The sequence below is a fragment of the Sarcophilus harrisii genome, chromosome X, assembly GCF_902635505.1.
Source record: "Sarcophilus harrisii chromosome X, mSarHar1.11, whole genome shotgun sequence".
NCBI classification, from domain to species: domain Eukaryota; kingdom Metazoa; phylum Chordata; class Mammalia; order Dasyuromorphia; family Dasyuridae; genus Sarcophilus; species Sarcophilus harrisii.
In genome coordinates, this window is record NC_045432.1 from 13,306,981 (window position 1) to 13,324,231 (window position 17,251).

The window sequence follows — 17,251 nt, forward strand, 5'->3', positions numbered from 1 at the left end:
TTTTATATTTAATAACAAGATTTTCCCCTTTTCTACCTTCTGATCCAGAAATCAACCAGTGTGGAAAATCTCTCTTACAGATTTACCTGGGCCAAGTAAAATAGTAAATTTTAGTAAAATTTACCAGATAGTAAAAGAAATTCTAAGTCTGGGCTAATGGTATATTCCTGCTCATCATGTTTTCTCTGACCGGCCCAGGAAAGTGTTGATTCTCCCTGTTATCAAGAGAGGAAATGTGGAAATTGATATTTCTTTGGCCAATTGTCATATTCCTTCCTCACTTGATTATTATTCAAGTTTGAAAATAGATTCAGATGACTTGGGGGTTGCACTGGCTGGGATGGGGGTGGGAATGGGAAATTATAGTGGCTGAGAATTGGAAATTCATAAGTATTGAAGGATATTGTTGATTGGTTGATTTTTTTTCCCCTTAAAATTCACTGGAATTAATCACCAGAGTAAGTTATGAAATGGAACAAAACACTGTATTAATAGACTAGTTTATTATTAGAAGGTAAAGTAATTTTCCATTTCATGTGGATGGGTTCACGAGATCAGAAAGCTTCTTCCTAGGTGACCACTCAGTACCAAAGAGGCCTGATGATGTAGTAGAGAAAACCCGGAACATGGAGTCAGAGACTCCGTGAGCTCAAGACCCTGCTCTGTGACTTTGGGTAACCTCTCATTCCCTCAGTTTCCTTTTCTTTTAAGGCCCTAATGATCTTTGTACCAGGCTTGTTGAAATGGAAGAATCAGCAAGTATCTATACCGAGTTTGGTGCCCATAAAGCACCGTGCTGATTTTTATTGCCAGATAGTAAAACCTTCATGAATGTTAGGCCTGTTTTATAGACGCCCACACCTCCCTCAGTACAGGGCCTTGCACATGATAGGTGGCTAACATTTGCCAAATAAGGGAAAGCTTCTGTCTCCATTCAAGGTTCGACACTGTCCATCCCAGAGAGAACTGGCTTCTCTTTCTCTTAAAAAAAATCCAGATGAGGACAGTGATATTTCATAGCTCCTCGGAAGTGGACTTTCCCAGTGCTATAACCTCTCTGGGCAAGTCCTCAGCAGAAATGAGGGGAAATGAATGCTGTTCTTCACACATTAAATGTTTCTTTACACACTTGGAAGATGGGCGCCTGTTTTGCAGATTGCTCTTCTCTAAGCTAAACAAATCTTGTTACTTTAGACTCTTCATGGGGATTCTTGTTTTCAACTTTGTAATTTTTTCTTCACTGAATGGCCCTATGCCAACTTCCTCCTCCTGATATTGTCTTCTCATGACTCACTGGGGCACGGCCCTATTGCTCCCGGGCTCCTCAAGGCTCTCCTAGTGGGGCACGAGCTTGGAAAGACTTTGAATTATCGGTTCAATGATAGATTCTACTTCTTGGTATTTGCGAAGGCTTTTCAAAAGGCTGATTTTGGGGAGGGCAATTTGGGGTCCCAGGAACTGGTAGAAACATTTGCCACCCTAATGAAATCAAGGCTCTCTGGAAATGCTGAAATGCCAAAACTTGTATGGGCCTCCTGTTTGTGTAGCCTACCTCGATTATCCTATAGTTCTACATTGCTATTTATCCATATTCCCATTTATCCTCCAGGTAAAGTTGAGAGCTCCAGTTCTTTTTCTGTCCGCTGGTACAAAACTATTCTGTCTACTAGTGTGGTGGTTGTCCTCCCCGCTCATACTTCAACTGAACCGAATTGGGTAGCAATGTGGAAGATGGAGGGGTAGATCCTCAAGAGACTCGCTAGGGATACAAAAACAGTGCAACCCACTGAGAAGAGCCCTGCTTTGCTATCAGAGATTGTAGATTCTAATTCTGGCCCTGCCACTTATCAGCTGGGTGACCGTAAGCAAATCACTTGACCTCAATTTCCTCATCTGTGCAATGGGGTGATAATGCTTGGATTCTCTACCTCCCAGGATTGGAGGGAAACTCTTTGTAAACCTCAAGGAAGTATGACATTTCCGCCTTCCTTTTATGTTTGGCTCTTTGGAATAACTTGTTAAAGCTATTCCAAGGCCAGGGAGACGTGTATCACGGCTGCCATTTATTTTACATTGTTAGCTGGGTTTGGCAAGGACACTGCCAGAAGTCACTGACTCACAAAAAAAAAAACCACACGTTATCCAAGCTGAGATTGTAGGATACATAGTATTTTTTTTTTTTTATACACACAAAAAGTGTTGACCTATTCTCCAAGTTCAGAAACTCCAGTACAGACTTTTCTTTTTTAAATTACTATACAGGCGTTGTCTTTTTTCTTAATATAATTTTTTGTTCATTTTATAACAGGCAGATAAATTTTAAAACATATTTAATAATCTGAACAAAGTGTATAGAGCCATTCAATAGAATATAATGCTTTGTAAAGAGAGAGGTCCCCTCTTCCAGAAAAATGTATAAGCATTTTTGTTTTTATTTTTAAAAAAAAGATGGAATAACCCAACTAGACGTGAAGAACAAATTTCACTGTCCTGATTCCAACCTTATCCCCTCAACCCCACTCCCCCCAAAGTAAAGGAAATTTACGGTAAATAAGCAACCTTATACAGCAGCAATGGGTTTTTTTTTGGATTTTTTCTGTTTTTAAATATAGATTTGCTCATTTGTTCTATCAATATATTTACAATATCGAATGACGAGAAGCCTGTGTATGTGCTTACACATGTTTTCTTCTTAAAATTAAACACTTAAGAGTTCAGTTTCATTTTTATGAACACGCAGATGCTCAACAAATTGAATTGCCTTAAAAAAAAAAAAAACCAAGGACAGTGAGAGTTTACAAATGGAGAACATTCTCAATGTGCCCTTTTGAAAGAAGGGATGGCTTTAAATTATCTCTAGCTGGTATTTTAAAGTGGGATGTACTTTTCCAACAGAATGACTGTTTCAGAGCCAGTGGAATAGTCTTGCTTAGGTGTGAAGCAATGCTATTTATTGTAGCCAGGACTGGAGTCCACTCAGCTTGGTTTTCTCTTCTGAGTGAAAGCTTATAGAAGATAATAGAGGTAAACGTAAGGACTCTGTTGTGGTTTAGGCATCCCACTTTTCCACGTGAAACACAGCACCCATTTGCTAAGGAAGGAACCCTGGGGAACGGGCAGCAGGAGGAAAAAGAAATTCAGTAATCCTCACTCACACCCTTTAGCTAGTTTTCTAGCATCCCTTGCAAACTCAGTTTTGGATTGCCCAAATGGGCACGTCGATCTGCCCTCTCCAGTCCTTCCAAGCAGCAGTCCCTCACCAAGAGAAATCCAAAGAGATGCCGTGAAAGGCCAAACAGAGAACACGGTTGTAATATCAAGAAAAAAATAAGCCACGAGCTGGGAAGAAATGCCGGGTTGTCTAGATCAGTACCAGCCATTCTTGTTGCAAAAGGAAGAAGTCCCTCGCTGTCATCCTCCCTCCCCCAAACACACCTCAAATTGGGATCTCGTTGAACTCACGCTCTAGAGAATTGGCTAGCTAGTCTTTGGTCAGCAGAGATGTTTCACTTTGAATGACCACAGTGGTTTGTTTGTGTCTGGGATCTCCGACTTGCTTCCAAGTGGGGGCAGTGGCAGGCCATAAGCCTTCCTCTGTGACCCCCTTGCCTTGGACGGTCTCTTCGACACTATCTGGTGCTCGTTTGAGCACCGGGCACTGGCAAGCAGGATTACTTAAAGTGCCCTGAAAGTATGTAGGATAATGTCTAATTGGAGCCCTATGCCCAGGACCAGAGAGAAAGGGAGGAGAGACACACATGCATACACAGACAGAGACAGAGACAGAGACAGACAGAAGGAAAACTAGCAGGAGAGACAGGGACACAGAGACCGAAAGAGAGATCGAGAGACAGAGAAACAAACACAGAGAGAAGGACAAAGAGACACACAGAAACAGAGCCAGAGAGACTGAGAAAGAGAGAGACAGAGACAGAGACAAACACACAGAGCCAAAGAGACAGAGAGACTGAGAAGGAGAGACACACACACACACACAGACAGACAGAAACAGAGACAGACAGAAGGAAAACGAGCAGGAGAGACAGGGAGACAGAGACTGAAAGAGAGACAGAAAAACAAACACAGAGAGAAGGACAAAGAGACACACAGAGACAGAGACAGAGAGACTGAGAAAAAGAGACACACACAGAAATAGATACTGAGAGATACACATACAGAGAGACAAAGAGAAACAGAGACAGAGACAGAGAGATAGAGACAGACGGAGAGACAGAGAGACAGCGACAGACAGGGAAACAGAGACAGAGAGACAGAGACAGAATCAGACAAAGACAGAGACAGAGACAGAAACAGATAGACAGAGACGGAGACAGATAAAGACAGAGACAGAGAGACAGACAGACAGAGACAGACAGACGGAGAGACAGGGAGAGAAGGGTGGGCATAGCTGTGTAACAGAACTCCTAGGCAATATTGAGGCTGACCACAGTTTGAAATGATGGGCTAGCCTGTTTGAAACAGACGTGTTTTTCAGCCATCACATAAAGAAGGGATCTGTGTATCACAGGGCTTTCCCAGGAGAGAAAGTTGATTTGTAGCCTCAGGAGAAAGAGCCCACAGGTTTTATTTAAACAGAAACAAGATTCCATTCCTCCAGATGGCTTTTTTTTTCATTTGCCTCCCCCGATGTTGCCTTAAAGCCACAGTAAACAAAGTTGAATGGAAATGGGTTTCAACATTCTCCTTTGCGTCCGCTTTGAGCATCGGAGATCAGAAGAGGGTTTTTGACATGTGGCGTTTGAGAGTGTCCAGAACTGCTCCATTGACACCAAAGCCAGCATATTCCCTGACTCTAATAGCAGGCAACAGACCAGAGGTAAAATGCTTTTTCTCAAAAACTGATGGATTGTCCAGGGCTCGCTTTTAAGTCCCCCCCAGGGTAGAGAGGGTGACCCGGAGCACTAGAGACTCGGAGCTCGAGGCCTCGGCCCGTGACGTCTTCCGGGTCTCACAAAGGGTGTCCTCTTCTCGTTCCCTTCTGGCCATCGTGTTCTCCCCATCGGCGTCTTTGTTTGGGTTCGGTGGCAAGTCACCATCTTGGACCGGATCCGAGATCTCTTCTCTCTCCTCCGGCCTCGTCTGGGTGCGAGGTGACGGTTGCCCCATGCATGTAACCGCTTCGGGTTTCCTCTGTCCCTCGGTGAGAATCCAAGTGGCGGGCCAGTAATGATGGCTCCCTGGCAGGAGTCTGCGGCCACTTAGCTTGTGTCTGTTAGAAATTGAAGAGCCTGCGATGGATCCTGAATGGGCACCGGCAACTTCAACTTCATTCACTAGAGACCATTTTCTTGACATTGGGATTATGGAGAAAGAAATAGAAACATTCTTAGGACTAGAGCGAGACAAGGGAGGACTGAAATGACAGTTCATCTTCCTCTGTTGGATGGGATGTTTCCAATTAGACACTTTGGTACATTCCTTTTAAATTGTGAAACCCGTTTAAAGATACCCCTTCCCCTCCCCACCTCGCACTTGGTCTCAAAGTGTAAACTCTGTTTTAGCTCCTTTCATTTCTCCCCTTCGGAATACGGTATCTTAGCAAAAGTATTCCCCAACACAGCAGGAAGGAAGGTGGAGGGGAAGGAGAAATGAGGGGGGAGGGAACGGAAGAAAATGCACAGAACCCAGAATTCTCTCCCTGAAAAAATATCCCTGTTCCAACAAAGGATGGCATTTCGGAATTAAAGTGCCTGAAAAAGGTGCAAATATGTGTGAGAGTGGCTCCTGTGGTGGGCCATTTGCTGGACTGAAGAGAGAGGAAGAAATAAGGAATATAGATATTCATACATACATACATACGTAACATACACACACAGCATCCTTCCTGGCTCTTGAGCTCAGCCCAAACCATAGAAGTTGCTCTCATATTTTTTTCACTTACAAATCCATTTCCATTCTCCCCACCCCACCGGGTGTACAAAACCCCCCTCCCCGACAAAAAACCCCAAACCCAACCCACCCCATCTCAGAGTCTAAGCCCCCAATAAATAATGGAATTGTGGAGGTTATCTTTCATCATTGATCAAAAAGAATAAAACAAGTAGGGAAAACATTCATCCCCATCTCTAGCATTGGACTCTTTCACTTTTTAATAAGCTAGACCTTGTGGTCTGGATGTACAAATGTCTGTCATGCCAAATCCTTATTTGTTTAATTTGTTCCACTGCTTGCATATAATATGCAAGAAATGTCTTAGGAGAGCCTTGTCTTTTCCCTCTCGTTAGTTGGGCATATGAGAGAGAGAGAGAGAGAGAGAGAGAGAGAGAGAGAGAGAGAGAAAGAGGAGAGAGAGAAACAGAGACATAGAGAGAGAGAGAGAGGAGAGAGAGAGAGCAGAGAGAGACAGAAAGAGACAAAGAGAGAGAGAGGAGAGACATAAAGAGACAGAGAGAGAGACAGAAGGAGAGACAGAGAGACAGAGAGAGAGTGTGTGTGTCTATGTATGTTTATTCCTGTGTGTGTGTATGAGTGTGTGTGTTTGTGTGACTGTGTGTGTGTGTGTGGTTGTGTGTATGTGTGTGTGTGTGTGTGTGTGTGTGTGTGAAAAGAGAGAAGTTCTGGTTAGAGTGAAGTTTCCACACTGTTGAGTGGGCTTCCAGGACTAGAAGAGGTAGCTGGCTTGCTGACATCTGTGGTCAAATAGATACCACTGTCTATGGCATTGTTGTTCTGATTGGAGGGGGGCTGGGGGCTGGCTCGGAGGCGCTCCTCCAGTTCTTCCACGTCAGTGTCATCAATGAGAGGGATGTTGTGGATGTAGTCATTGATCAGAAACTCAGGCGTCGTCGTGAAGTTATGGATGGAGGTCTTGGATGCAGGTTTCTCCAGTCCTTCGTAGAGGGAACTACGGAATGCTTTCACCACCCGGATCTAAAATGGGAATTGATGGGGCAGGAGGGCAAGAATTGGGAATGGGAGAAGAAGGGAGGAAATAAGGAGGAGACCATAAATTGTTCACCTAATTGCTACCCACTGGGTCTGTTCACCTCAATGACTTGCTGGAGTTATTTCATTATAACTGTTCATCCCTTGGGGACTGGCATAATGGGCAGCACAGGCTTGGAATACTGCATGTGAACGTGGAAGGACTTTTAGGGCGATCTGAGAAACTACAGCCTCACGGAGGGAAAATAGTAGGTTCGAGTAGCCTGACCTCATGCTAATTTGGACTGCTCTCAGAGCTATTGGCAACCTTTCTGCTTCCTGCATTTGGGATCTCGGGTTCCCAGTTGAGGCATTCCCCAGGGAGGTGGCCCTCAAACAATGTCAAAACCACCTTTTGAACATACCCCACAGGAAAAAAACCCACGACTTTGTTCAACTAATATTGGTCCTGTGGCGTTAAATGCTCCATCTAATACCATGTTGTTGGGTTTTTTTTTCACATAATCTGTCACATGACATCAGAGAGGGTCGCTTGGTTTGGACACCTGCTGCCCTCCGTGGCACTGGCACCAACATCACTGAAGAGTTGGGTCAAAGCCTGAGAAGCTGTTACAATCATGAAGCCAAAGAGTGTGGAAGCCCTTTAAGAGAAGGCTACTCTCGAGGTTTAAAGTAAGGAAAGTAAAGGGCCTGGGGAGTCCACATTGACCTCGGGAACCAACGGCAGATCTCCAAATTCAGAGTAGACACAAGTGAGGCTGAAGTGTGTCCCTCCCTCCTTCTCCTTTTCCTTCCCCTCCCAAGGCCCTCCCATCGGAATCTCCGATCCCACCTGTGCATGGTGACATTTCGTGTACAGTCCCTTATAAATGTGCATGAACAGTTATAAATCGGAGAATGCATTACCGTGGACTGATCCAGACCGTGGCACGTATAGGAGACAAAACATTATAAGAACAGGGGACGGTCAAGTGACTGGTCAACAAGAACACCCCAAACCAAACCAAATGAAACCAGAGGAACGGAAGTGGAGGGGATGCTGGTGTTAGACTCTACAACAGAAATAGGCACCTGATGGATGAGTTTAGTGAGCTTAAGCGACCAGAGGGCAGGTTCCAGTACAAGGACGTGGGCTTTTGTCTTGAGAGAAGCGTTTCGCTTCCTGAGCATACATTCACTGGAGGCAGGACAGATGGCAGTGGAGACAGGATGAGCAAGCGGGGGACACGAGCAAAGAATGGGGAGGAAAACCTCCTTTTGCTTTTACTGTAATAAGCCGAGTAAAATTAAAGGACAAAAAACAACAAGAAGGCCACGTTCTCATTTTGTTCTGCCTTAGGAACTGAGATCAAGCCCAGGTGCCCATCTGTCTCCTTTTTGGGTCCCTGGCCTCTGCCACTTCTTATCCATCTCTTCCTATTGAGTAACTTTGTTAGAGACCCATGTCTCTTCGACACCTGATTTTTCTGCCTTCCTCCCCCTCTCCCCTTTTACAATTTTCTCCAGAACTCCACTTAAGATTTACACAAACCATTTGGGTCCAGACCCTTTCAGGTCCGTCCATCCATGGGCTAGGAGTTACTCTTGAGTTTTTCACACGGAATGGCCAGGTGGATCCACTGTGACTGCTCAAGGGGACCTCAGAATTCCCAGGCGTGACCCTGGCGGGGGCAGATTTCAATGTTCCTCATTTTGAGCTTTCCTGGGCTACACTGTCAGCTTAACCCCAAAGAACCGCTTCATGCTTAGTGTCTGTGTGGCCACAGACATCAGAAATGGGAGGAATGTGATAGACAAGACCTTGTTTCCTAACCACTGTCAGAGCGGGCCGAGGGCTGGAAGCCGAGAAGTTAATCAGGGAAATACAGAGGTGGTCCTTGAACTGCAAAGAAAGCCCTCCAAATATACAATAAAGACACGGCCTTGGAAAACCAGATGTGTTTCCATGAGCCTGTGTGGAGGGGAGTTAATTGGCACAGCAATTCCCCAATGAGACTGATGGGGCTTCCTTTTAAAAACTTTCTTAAGGGTTACCAGAATGTGTGTTCTCAAAGGAAGGAAACCCCAGGGAGCAGGCTCTGGGATGAGTCCATTGTATTCCATTTACCAGGGCCAAAAGACCCATGAGGGTCTGAAATTGGGCCGGAGGGAGGAAGCGTCCCAGCAAATACTGGGCTGGGAGTCTGGATTCTTGGCTCGGTGTGGCCACAGACTCGGTGTGTGATCTTGGACATTCCATCTCAGAGCGTCAGGTTCCCGATTAGAAGAAAATGTAGCAGTTGGATTTAATGGGCCCTAATCTGCATCTTGATTCGGCACTTGGCAAAGCAGTAACTTCAGCCTGAAGTCCCTGACCCCTGAAACTCTCTCTTCCCGTGTTGCCTTGGGATAATTTGCTGTTCACTTGGTAGAAATCATTTGGAAACTTGTACTTCATAAGAGTAATCTCAGTGAGAGTTTTCTGACAATCATCAAGAGGTGGTTACTCTTTTGGTGAAGGGCCTATGAAGATGGTAGAATTGGGGGAAAGGACTGGCCTAGGAGAATTCATATCCTGGCTCTGCCATTCATAACCTCACTGGGTAGTGACCTCATTGTGTTTTCCCTTATTATTATTATTATTTTTTGCTGAGGCAATTGGGGCTAAGTGACTTGCCCAGAGCCATACAGGTAGGAAGTGTTAAGTGTCTGAGACTAGATTTGAACTCGGGTCTTCCTGACTTCGGGGCTGGTGCTCTATCCACTGTGCCACCTAGCTGCCCCTCACTTCCTTATCTTTTTAAATAAATGAACTAGTTCAGTGGTGGGTTTCATTTTGTTTTTTAAGCTGGCAGAGTGCTCGGTAGCAGGGGAGGGGAAGATGCCGATGCTATGAATCCCTAATAAGAAAGGGGAAAAGCATCGAGCTTCTGGCATCTCTGGAGAGGCTGAATCTTACCCTCCCCAAGGTGTGACTAAATGACATCTAAGAATTTTTCCATCTTGACTCAGGACACTGAAATGACTGCTCACAAGGGAGTCCAGGACACACTTTTCCAAGTCCAAGCCAAGGTTTAAACTTCACTGGGAAGAATTGTGTCAACTCCCAAGCCAATTAATCGTTGGCCACTAGAAGGCAGGAATTGACCGATCCTTTTTTTTTGTTTTTTGTATTGTTCCTCTAATGTATAGTACAAGGACTGGATAGGTAGGAGACCCTGCCCTTCTAAAAACTTTCTTTGGAGACACTTTCCATGGATGTCAATAAAGGCATTGAAGGCAGTACTCTTTCAGCCTCTTTCTCATGAAGCAGCTCTCCCCAGGAAAATGTAGGTTTACTAGAGTAAATAAGGACAGCTAGCTTATGTGGTTCGAGTTTGAGTTAGGAAGACTATTCCAACTAACTAACAAATTAGTTCAAATCCCACCTTAGACAATAGCTGTGTTTTACTTAACCTCAGTCCCCTAACCTGTAAAATGGACATAATATCAGCAGCTGCCTCATGGTGAAGACCAAACGAGATATTTGTCAAAGCTCTTAGCATAGTGCCTGGCCCATAGCAGGTGCTTCAGAAATGCTAGTTATCGTCATCACCATCATCATTATGATCATGGTGATGATGATGATGATGATCATCATCATCGTCACCAATAATTCTTCAGTTGCCCTCGGAGAAAAGATCCCATATTTCTTCAGGAGAGAGAAAACCCCAAGTCCTTTCAGCAATGCAAGATGTAATGCCTCTTTAGCCTCCAAATGGCCTAGGAACTGGACAAATTCTGGATATTTTAAGGCCGTCTAGAGAGACCATACAGGTCCTCAGTGGCACAAGAAAGGCTTTGGTTCAAATCCCACCTCTGACATTAGTGATGCAATAACAGACGAGCCAGACTCTTAATTTCTCAGAGCCTCAGTTTCCCCAATTGTAAGATTGGGAAACTCTTTCCTTTAAGCACTTTTAATACCCGCCTCACAACTTTTGTTGTGAGGTTCAAACACAGCAGTGCTAGAGAGCGGTCAGAGGTTCTGAGTACAAATGCTTCTATGGCTTTTTGTGACCTTTGCGACTTGGGTCAAGTCACTCAAACTCTCTGGGTCTCATTTTCCACTGGGAAATGAGGAAGCTGGGCCAGCTGGCTTCAAAAGTCCTTTCCAGCTCGAAATCTATGCTAGAACGTGTGGCAAATGTTTTTCAAGCTTTAAAGTGTCGTGTGAAAGTTATTGTCATTATTTACATTTTTGTTTCTTTGAAGAGACACAAATTCGGGGACTTTTTCATGACAAAAAAGTTCCTTTCACTACGAGACCGGGCTCAGTTTTCAAGGCATTGCACATTACATTCGACAGAGAGGTTTTCTTGCACCACCGAGTTAAAGAGTCTCCACATGCTCATGGAGAGTGGTGTGAACGCAAAGCTGTGAGGCCTCCGACCGAGGCCCGCGTTCGGGTCTTGCAAAGCTGGATGGAGGGTTCGCATGCTGCCAGAATCAAATGAAAAGGAAAGAAAAAAGGGAAAAAACCCACCCAACCCCCAACCCGCCTGTGACTGTTTCCGGCATGATACAGAGAAACAAGACAACATAGAGGAGGCCTCTGTCCATGGCTGATCGACACAGTCTGCAACCCCCTCGGAGGAAGCATTGGGTACAAAACTCATGCATTATTGCCACAGTAAACATTCGAGTATAAAGGCCCATTATTGCTGGAAGAAGGGCTGCGGACAGGCCTCGAGTGGCCTCTTGTTTCAACGGGGAGAATTGCATGCCAAATCATTGGTGCGTCCATCCATGCCCGGGCCCTGGGGGAAGCTAATGAGGCACGTGGGGGACATGGACACACACACGCGCACACACACAGAAAATAAAATAAACAAACAAGGAAAGCGGAGTTTGTGAATGTATGTCTTTGAATTAAAGTAGGCACTATGAAAGGAACCTCAGGCTCACCACTGGGATAGACAGGCCTCATTCATTCTGTGCTAGTTTGTTTTTATGGTCTATGAGCTTTCACCAGAGAGTAGGGTGGAGGAGGAGGAGGAGGAGGAGGAGGAGGAAGATGGGGAGAAGAGGGGGTGGGAAAGAGGAGGAGGGGGGAGGCTACCCTCTGCAACTAGATTCTTAATTTTTCTCTCTGGAGGCTACTTCCCAGTAAGTCTGAACTATAAAGAACAGTTTGCAAATATCCCACCGAGTCCCCACTTTTCTAGGATGGGGGAGGCACAGGGAAAGGACGGGAGTTCTGGATGGATAAAGCATTGGTGAGCAGTTTGAGTTCATGGATAGTCTGCAAGTTCTGAGAGTCTACAAGGATGGTTTCCCAGGGCACTGGACAGATTTCTGTTGAATGAGTTGACTTTAGTGGAGTAAGAATGGTCGTATTTATACTGCCAGGGAAAAATCGCAAGTCCCATTGTTGGATTTTTCATGCTCTTTTTGACTGGGAAAATATAGACCCTTAAGTAGCAGTAGCAATAACTGCTAATCCAAGAGCGGACTAGACCACCATTTTAATTCTAAAATCGTTCAAGTAAAAGTGAATTGGAACAGAAGGGTTTTCTTTGGCCATAGCTCTCATGCTGCCAGTATTGCGCCTAACAAATGAAGAAGTGCCGATGAGCAGCAGATGTGTGCAACACAGCAGCGGGCAGCAAACAATATTCAAATGCTAATGACGGCAAATGATGATCAAACTAAAAGGGAAAACAGCAGGGGAAAATCCGGGAAGATCCAACTCCAAACAGAAGGCAGCCGAGTCCATCCATGGCCCTTCTTGAGGTCGAACTAGAAGAAATGGGTATGGGAGGGGGTGCGATTGAATTTGGAGATGAAAGGCACGGGGTGGTCCCAGGTCACTGTTTCGGTCAAGAATTCATTTCAGGCTCAGTCTGACCAAAAAGTATTCAGGATGTAGAGGTGCGTGGGATGGGGATATAGCCTTGGTATGCTTAAGAGTATGACCAGGGGATGTCTTGGGTGTGTGTTCTTTAAAAGGCTTTGTAAACAGTGACTCAGAACTCTGGCTTTTTAAGCAGAACTTTGACAAGGGTCTTTACATCCCTCCCCAACCTGCCCCTCAATAAATACCATCTTCTTTACTTGTCCTTCCTCGGGCCCCAAGGCATTATTAGCATTGACTGGGCAGTAACCCGGGGGACAGCTCGGAATTGTCAGAAAATGTTGTCTTATTTTTCAATCATTTCAACCCACACCTGAAGCGTGTTCAATCCCAGTTATTCATCCTCATCAGGACTGACCAGATCATTAGGACGGATTTTGATGCTCTACTGTTTTAACATGTAAATGAGTGAACTGTGTTGTCGCTTTCAGGAGAGAAGCCCCATTCTGGAGAGGGGTACCTGGTTCTGATGTGATATCTGCTCCTTGGATGCCTCCCCCAATTTAAGAAGATGATGCTTGACACAGACCTGATCCCCTTTCTGGGCTGGGTCACACACCCTTTCTAAACGTAACAAAGGTGTTCTCTAGTTCCCTTTTTGCCTTTGGGCTGTGACTGTGAAGGAATAAGACTGATTTTCCCGTGTGGCTCGGGGAATGAGTTTAATTAGGTGCTAGTCACCCCCAACATGGCTGATGTGGGCCATAGCCCCCCAACAGGATGATGGCTGCATAGGAGAGTCAGGGCCGTTCTGCCTATTGGACTCGTTCCAAATAGTGAATCTTTTCCAGAAAATATAACCCCGTCATAAAAGAGAGAAATTGATCTCAGGCACCAGAATTCCTTGTTCAGTAAAGTGGGGACTAGAAACTATTTCCTCCTTTCCTCTCAATTCTGAGTCTTGGGGAGGAATGGAGGTGTGAGCCACAGGGGACGGAGAACCCTCCTTGTCCCCTATCTCGCAAAGGTGAGAAATAGCTAACTTTTCACCCAGCTGATGTTTGGTGAATTCTTCACCTAAAGTGTTCAGGTAACAGTGGGAATTATTCTCCCACTGTACTTACCACCTGCTGGCTCCTGGGAGGCACCGAGGAGCAGAAAGAAAGGAGAGCGGCTGGCGGGCACATTGCAGGGAAAGAGAAGGTGCCAGGAATACAAAGGATGCTCAGGGACAGGCAGGAGAACAAGCAGGAATCTGGGAGGCAAGAGGCATGAGAGAGAGACAGAGACAGAGAGAGACAGACAGATATATATATATATATATATATATATATATATATATATATATATAGACAGAGACAGAAACAAAGAGAGAGAGACAGAGACATAGAGAGAGATAGAGAGAGACAGAGATAGACATAAAGAGAGAGACTGATAGAAAAACAGAGAGCGAGAGAGAGAAAGAGAAGGGGGGGACAGAGAGTGAGGAGAGAGAGGAGAGAAAGAGAGAGAGAGGAGAGAGAGAGAGGGAGAGACAGAGAGAGAAGAAAGGGAGAGAGAGAGACAAAGAGAGAGGAGAGAGGCAGAGAGAGAGAGAGAAAAAGAGAGAGAGAGAGAGAGAGAGCGAGCATGCAGCCAGGGAGAAGGAATGGTGTTTGATGACTTGAGACCCAGGAGAGAATGTCAAGTCAGAGTGCTATGGAGAAGGCAGCAATGGCATCATGGGGAGGAGAAAGGGAGCTGATGCCCTCCTGAAACAACACAGAAGCCGACAGAGATAACTAGGAATAAAAGAGACAGTGCAAAGGGAAGCGTCTGGCTGCTGATATTGGTTTGGGACCAGGAGGGACATAGCAATATCAAGAAAGATGGAGTCAAGATGAAAAGGCTTCCCAATGGCACTCTTCTCCCCAAAGCAGAAGTCCTCCCTGCCCTCACTTCCTGTCCCACATACAAGTGGTGCACTGGACTGCTTATGTCCTATGGTAGTTGAAACCAAATCTGTTTGGAGGCCCTGTGGCTCTTCTCCCTACCTAGCCCCATACCCAGTGTTTTTGTGCCAGTGCGATTTCTGATGAGTCTGGTGACGGGCCGGCTTTGTTGGCTGGGTGCGGCCCGGGTGACTTTGGGAACGCCTGCCCGGTACTGGCAGATACTTGTGGACCAATGAGTGACTTCCTCGGTGGGCAGGCATGGTTTGAAGTTGCGTTCATGGGAGAAAATGTCTGAGTGGAGGAGCTCCAGAGAATAGACACAGCTGCAAGTCACCACCCTAGAGGAAGCTGGGCTGGGGGTGGGGTGGGGGGGCTGGCGATCCCTACGTGTTGGGGCTCTCTTATCGAAAGGGTGGAGATTTAAAATAAGCCAGAAATGACAACTTAGCCAACAGGGACCATGGACCTCACCCCATGGGTGGCCTCACAACAGTTCCTAAAAGAAAACCAAAGATTCTGTGATGGGGAGAAAAAGACGCAGTTAATGACCTTCAGACTGTATAAATAATCAAATGTTGTTCACTGCAGGTCAAAGGGATTACATCTCACTGAAAGGAAAGAAAATGGCAGCATTTATAGACTTCCGCAAAGCCTTTGGGCCTATACTCGAAGGTTTACTCTTAGCTCTTGGCATTTTATGAAAAGCAGGCCAACATGTGCGTGAAATCAGCAGCACTGTCAATAGTTTAGCAGTCTCCCTTAAAGGAACCATTAACAAGGGAACAGTGATGTATGTGTCTAGCTGTGGGGGTGGTGCTTCGAGCAACTGTGTTGTTTTTTTTACTTTGCCTGTTTTGAGGGGGGACCGATTGGCACAGTAGTGGAATTGTCTTACCTCTTTCGAAAAAGCCCTGTGGTATTTTTAAACTAAAAGGAAAAGAAAAAAATAAAACCGATTTGCCATTTGTCAAGAATAATGGGGCATTTTCCTGAGAAAGAGTGTAGGCCAAGTCAGAATTTAGCCATCTAGCTCTGTGGGCTGATGAGGGAAGCCGTACTAAATAACAGAGATGTGGTAGAATCCACGTCCGGAATAGGACCCATGGCAGAAACAAGTAATATCCCCCAAACAATGGGGCCAGTGTTCCAAGGTGTTTGGCCCCACGGTGCACTGGAGAATCAAAGAACAGGACAAAATTTGGTCGAGATTGAATTTATAGAGAACATAGAAAAATCAGAGGGTTTAGAGAAGTAAGCTCAGAGGGCAGAGCCTTTCCCTCCAGAATGGAAAGAGGTAGCACAGGCAGCGGTGTTATCGCTCCTGTTGCTGAGCAGTAGCAGTAGCCCAGTGGTGGGTAACACTGGCCCTGGCCCATGATCTCCGGGAAGGCAGCAGTAACGTCCGTCGAATTCTGAACATTTCAGAATGGATCCGTCCCCTGGAAATCGACTCCAAGAAAGGGCTGGATGCTACCAATTTTGGGCCCCACCCCCAGATAGTGGATTCTTCCATCATAAATGATACAGAAAAGGAAATTTTCTTGGTAAAAACACTCCTGATTTTGCACTGCCCCCTCACCCTTCTAAATAGAGCACCTGAGCTCCTAAACCCTTATATAATACACCAAAAGACAGGTTACAACACCAGAAGTAGCCCAAACTCACAAAAAAAAAAAAAAACCATTGGCAGATACAAAAGAAGTAAAATGGAAAATCAAAGGCAAAAGAGCACTAAACTGAAACAAAAGAAAAAATAAACTACAGCTAAAAGAACAGGTCTAGTGAGACCACAGATGGAGAGAAATATTATAAGAGAACATGGCTTTAGAACGTATACACCATCTTGACTGAAAAAGGACTAGACAGAGCAATAAAAGAACAACTTAAAAGCCACGTTGAGCAGAGAATGCAAGACTGGAAAAAAGAGAAGAAAGAGTTGTGGGGAGGGGTTTTTTTTGGGGGGGTAATATATATGTATATATATATTTATATATATATATTTTTTGGGTTTTTTTTTTTTTTTGCTTAAAGATGATCAGAAAAGGGAAATCAAGACTCACTCCCAGCAGCACTGGTGGGATTGGCAGCAGAGAGAATTACGTGAGTAGGGGTAGAAATATTGGTTACGTCATGGAGTTGGCTGAGGACCGAAGAACGTCGGCGCACGGCACCCTGAAATGAACCGCTTCTCTTGAAAGTACTCACTACCTCCATCTGTGGGAGAGAAAATGAGATAAAGTTTGCTTGTACTACCCTCCTAGAGATGGTGAAGGAGGGAATGGGGTTAGGAAAGGAGAAAGGGGACTTGATTAGAAAAATATAATCAATTTGGATAGGGCTGGGTAGAGGCTGACCTCTGTACTATCCATGAAGAATAGGCTTGTTGAAGAAGTGACTAATTCGAACAAGACCTTTGAGTGTATGGGGGAGAAGGACATGGTAGGGGGTTACTGAAACTAATTAATAGAACAAAAGATTTTCAGGCATTTAAATGATACCATTCAGCCAGGTCCTAGTTACTGCATGAACTCCCTGAAGTGGTGTTATGCAATCGGATCTGCACTATTCGAAGTTATAATCATCTAAAGTATTGGCT

The 17,251-nt window shown here is 45.1% G+C and overlaps 1 protein-coding gene across 12 annotated transcripts in view; it reads right to left on the reverse strand.

Annotated features, from left to right (window-relative positions):
- Positions 1 to 6,516: 6,516 nt before the first annotated feature.
- ATP2B3 (ATPase plasma membrane Ca2+ transporting 3) overlaps positions 6,517 to 17,251 on the reverse strand; it is a 106,380-nt gene continuing 95,645 nt past the window's right edge. For 4 of the 12 annotated variants that reach the window (XM_003774696.3, XM_003774693.3, XM_031945133.1 and 1 more), the window contains one exon: positions 6,517 to 6,891. In XM_003774696.3, the coding sequence (XP_003774744.1) occupies positions 6,583 to 6,891 (309 nt within the window). In that variant the 3' untranslated portion in view covers positions 6,517 to 6,582. Of the gene's footprint in view, positions 6,892 to 7,812; positions 7,819 to 16,715; positions 16,870 to 17,251 lie in introns of those variants that run through there. The other 8 variants (XM_031945137.1, XM_031945136.1, XM_031945134.1 and 5 more) reach the window with 4 other exon arrangements.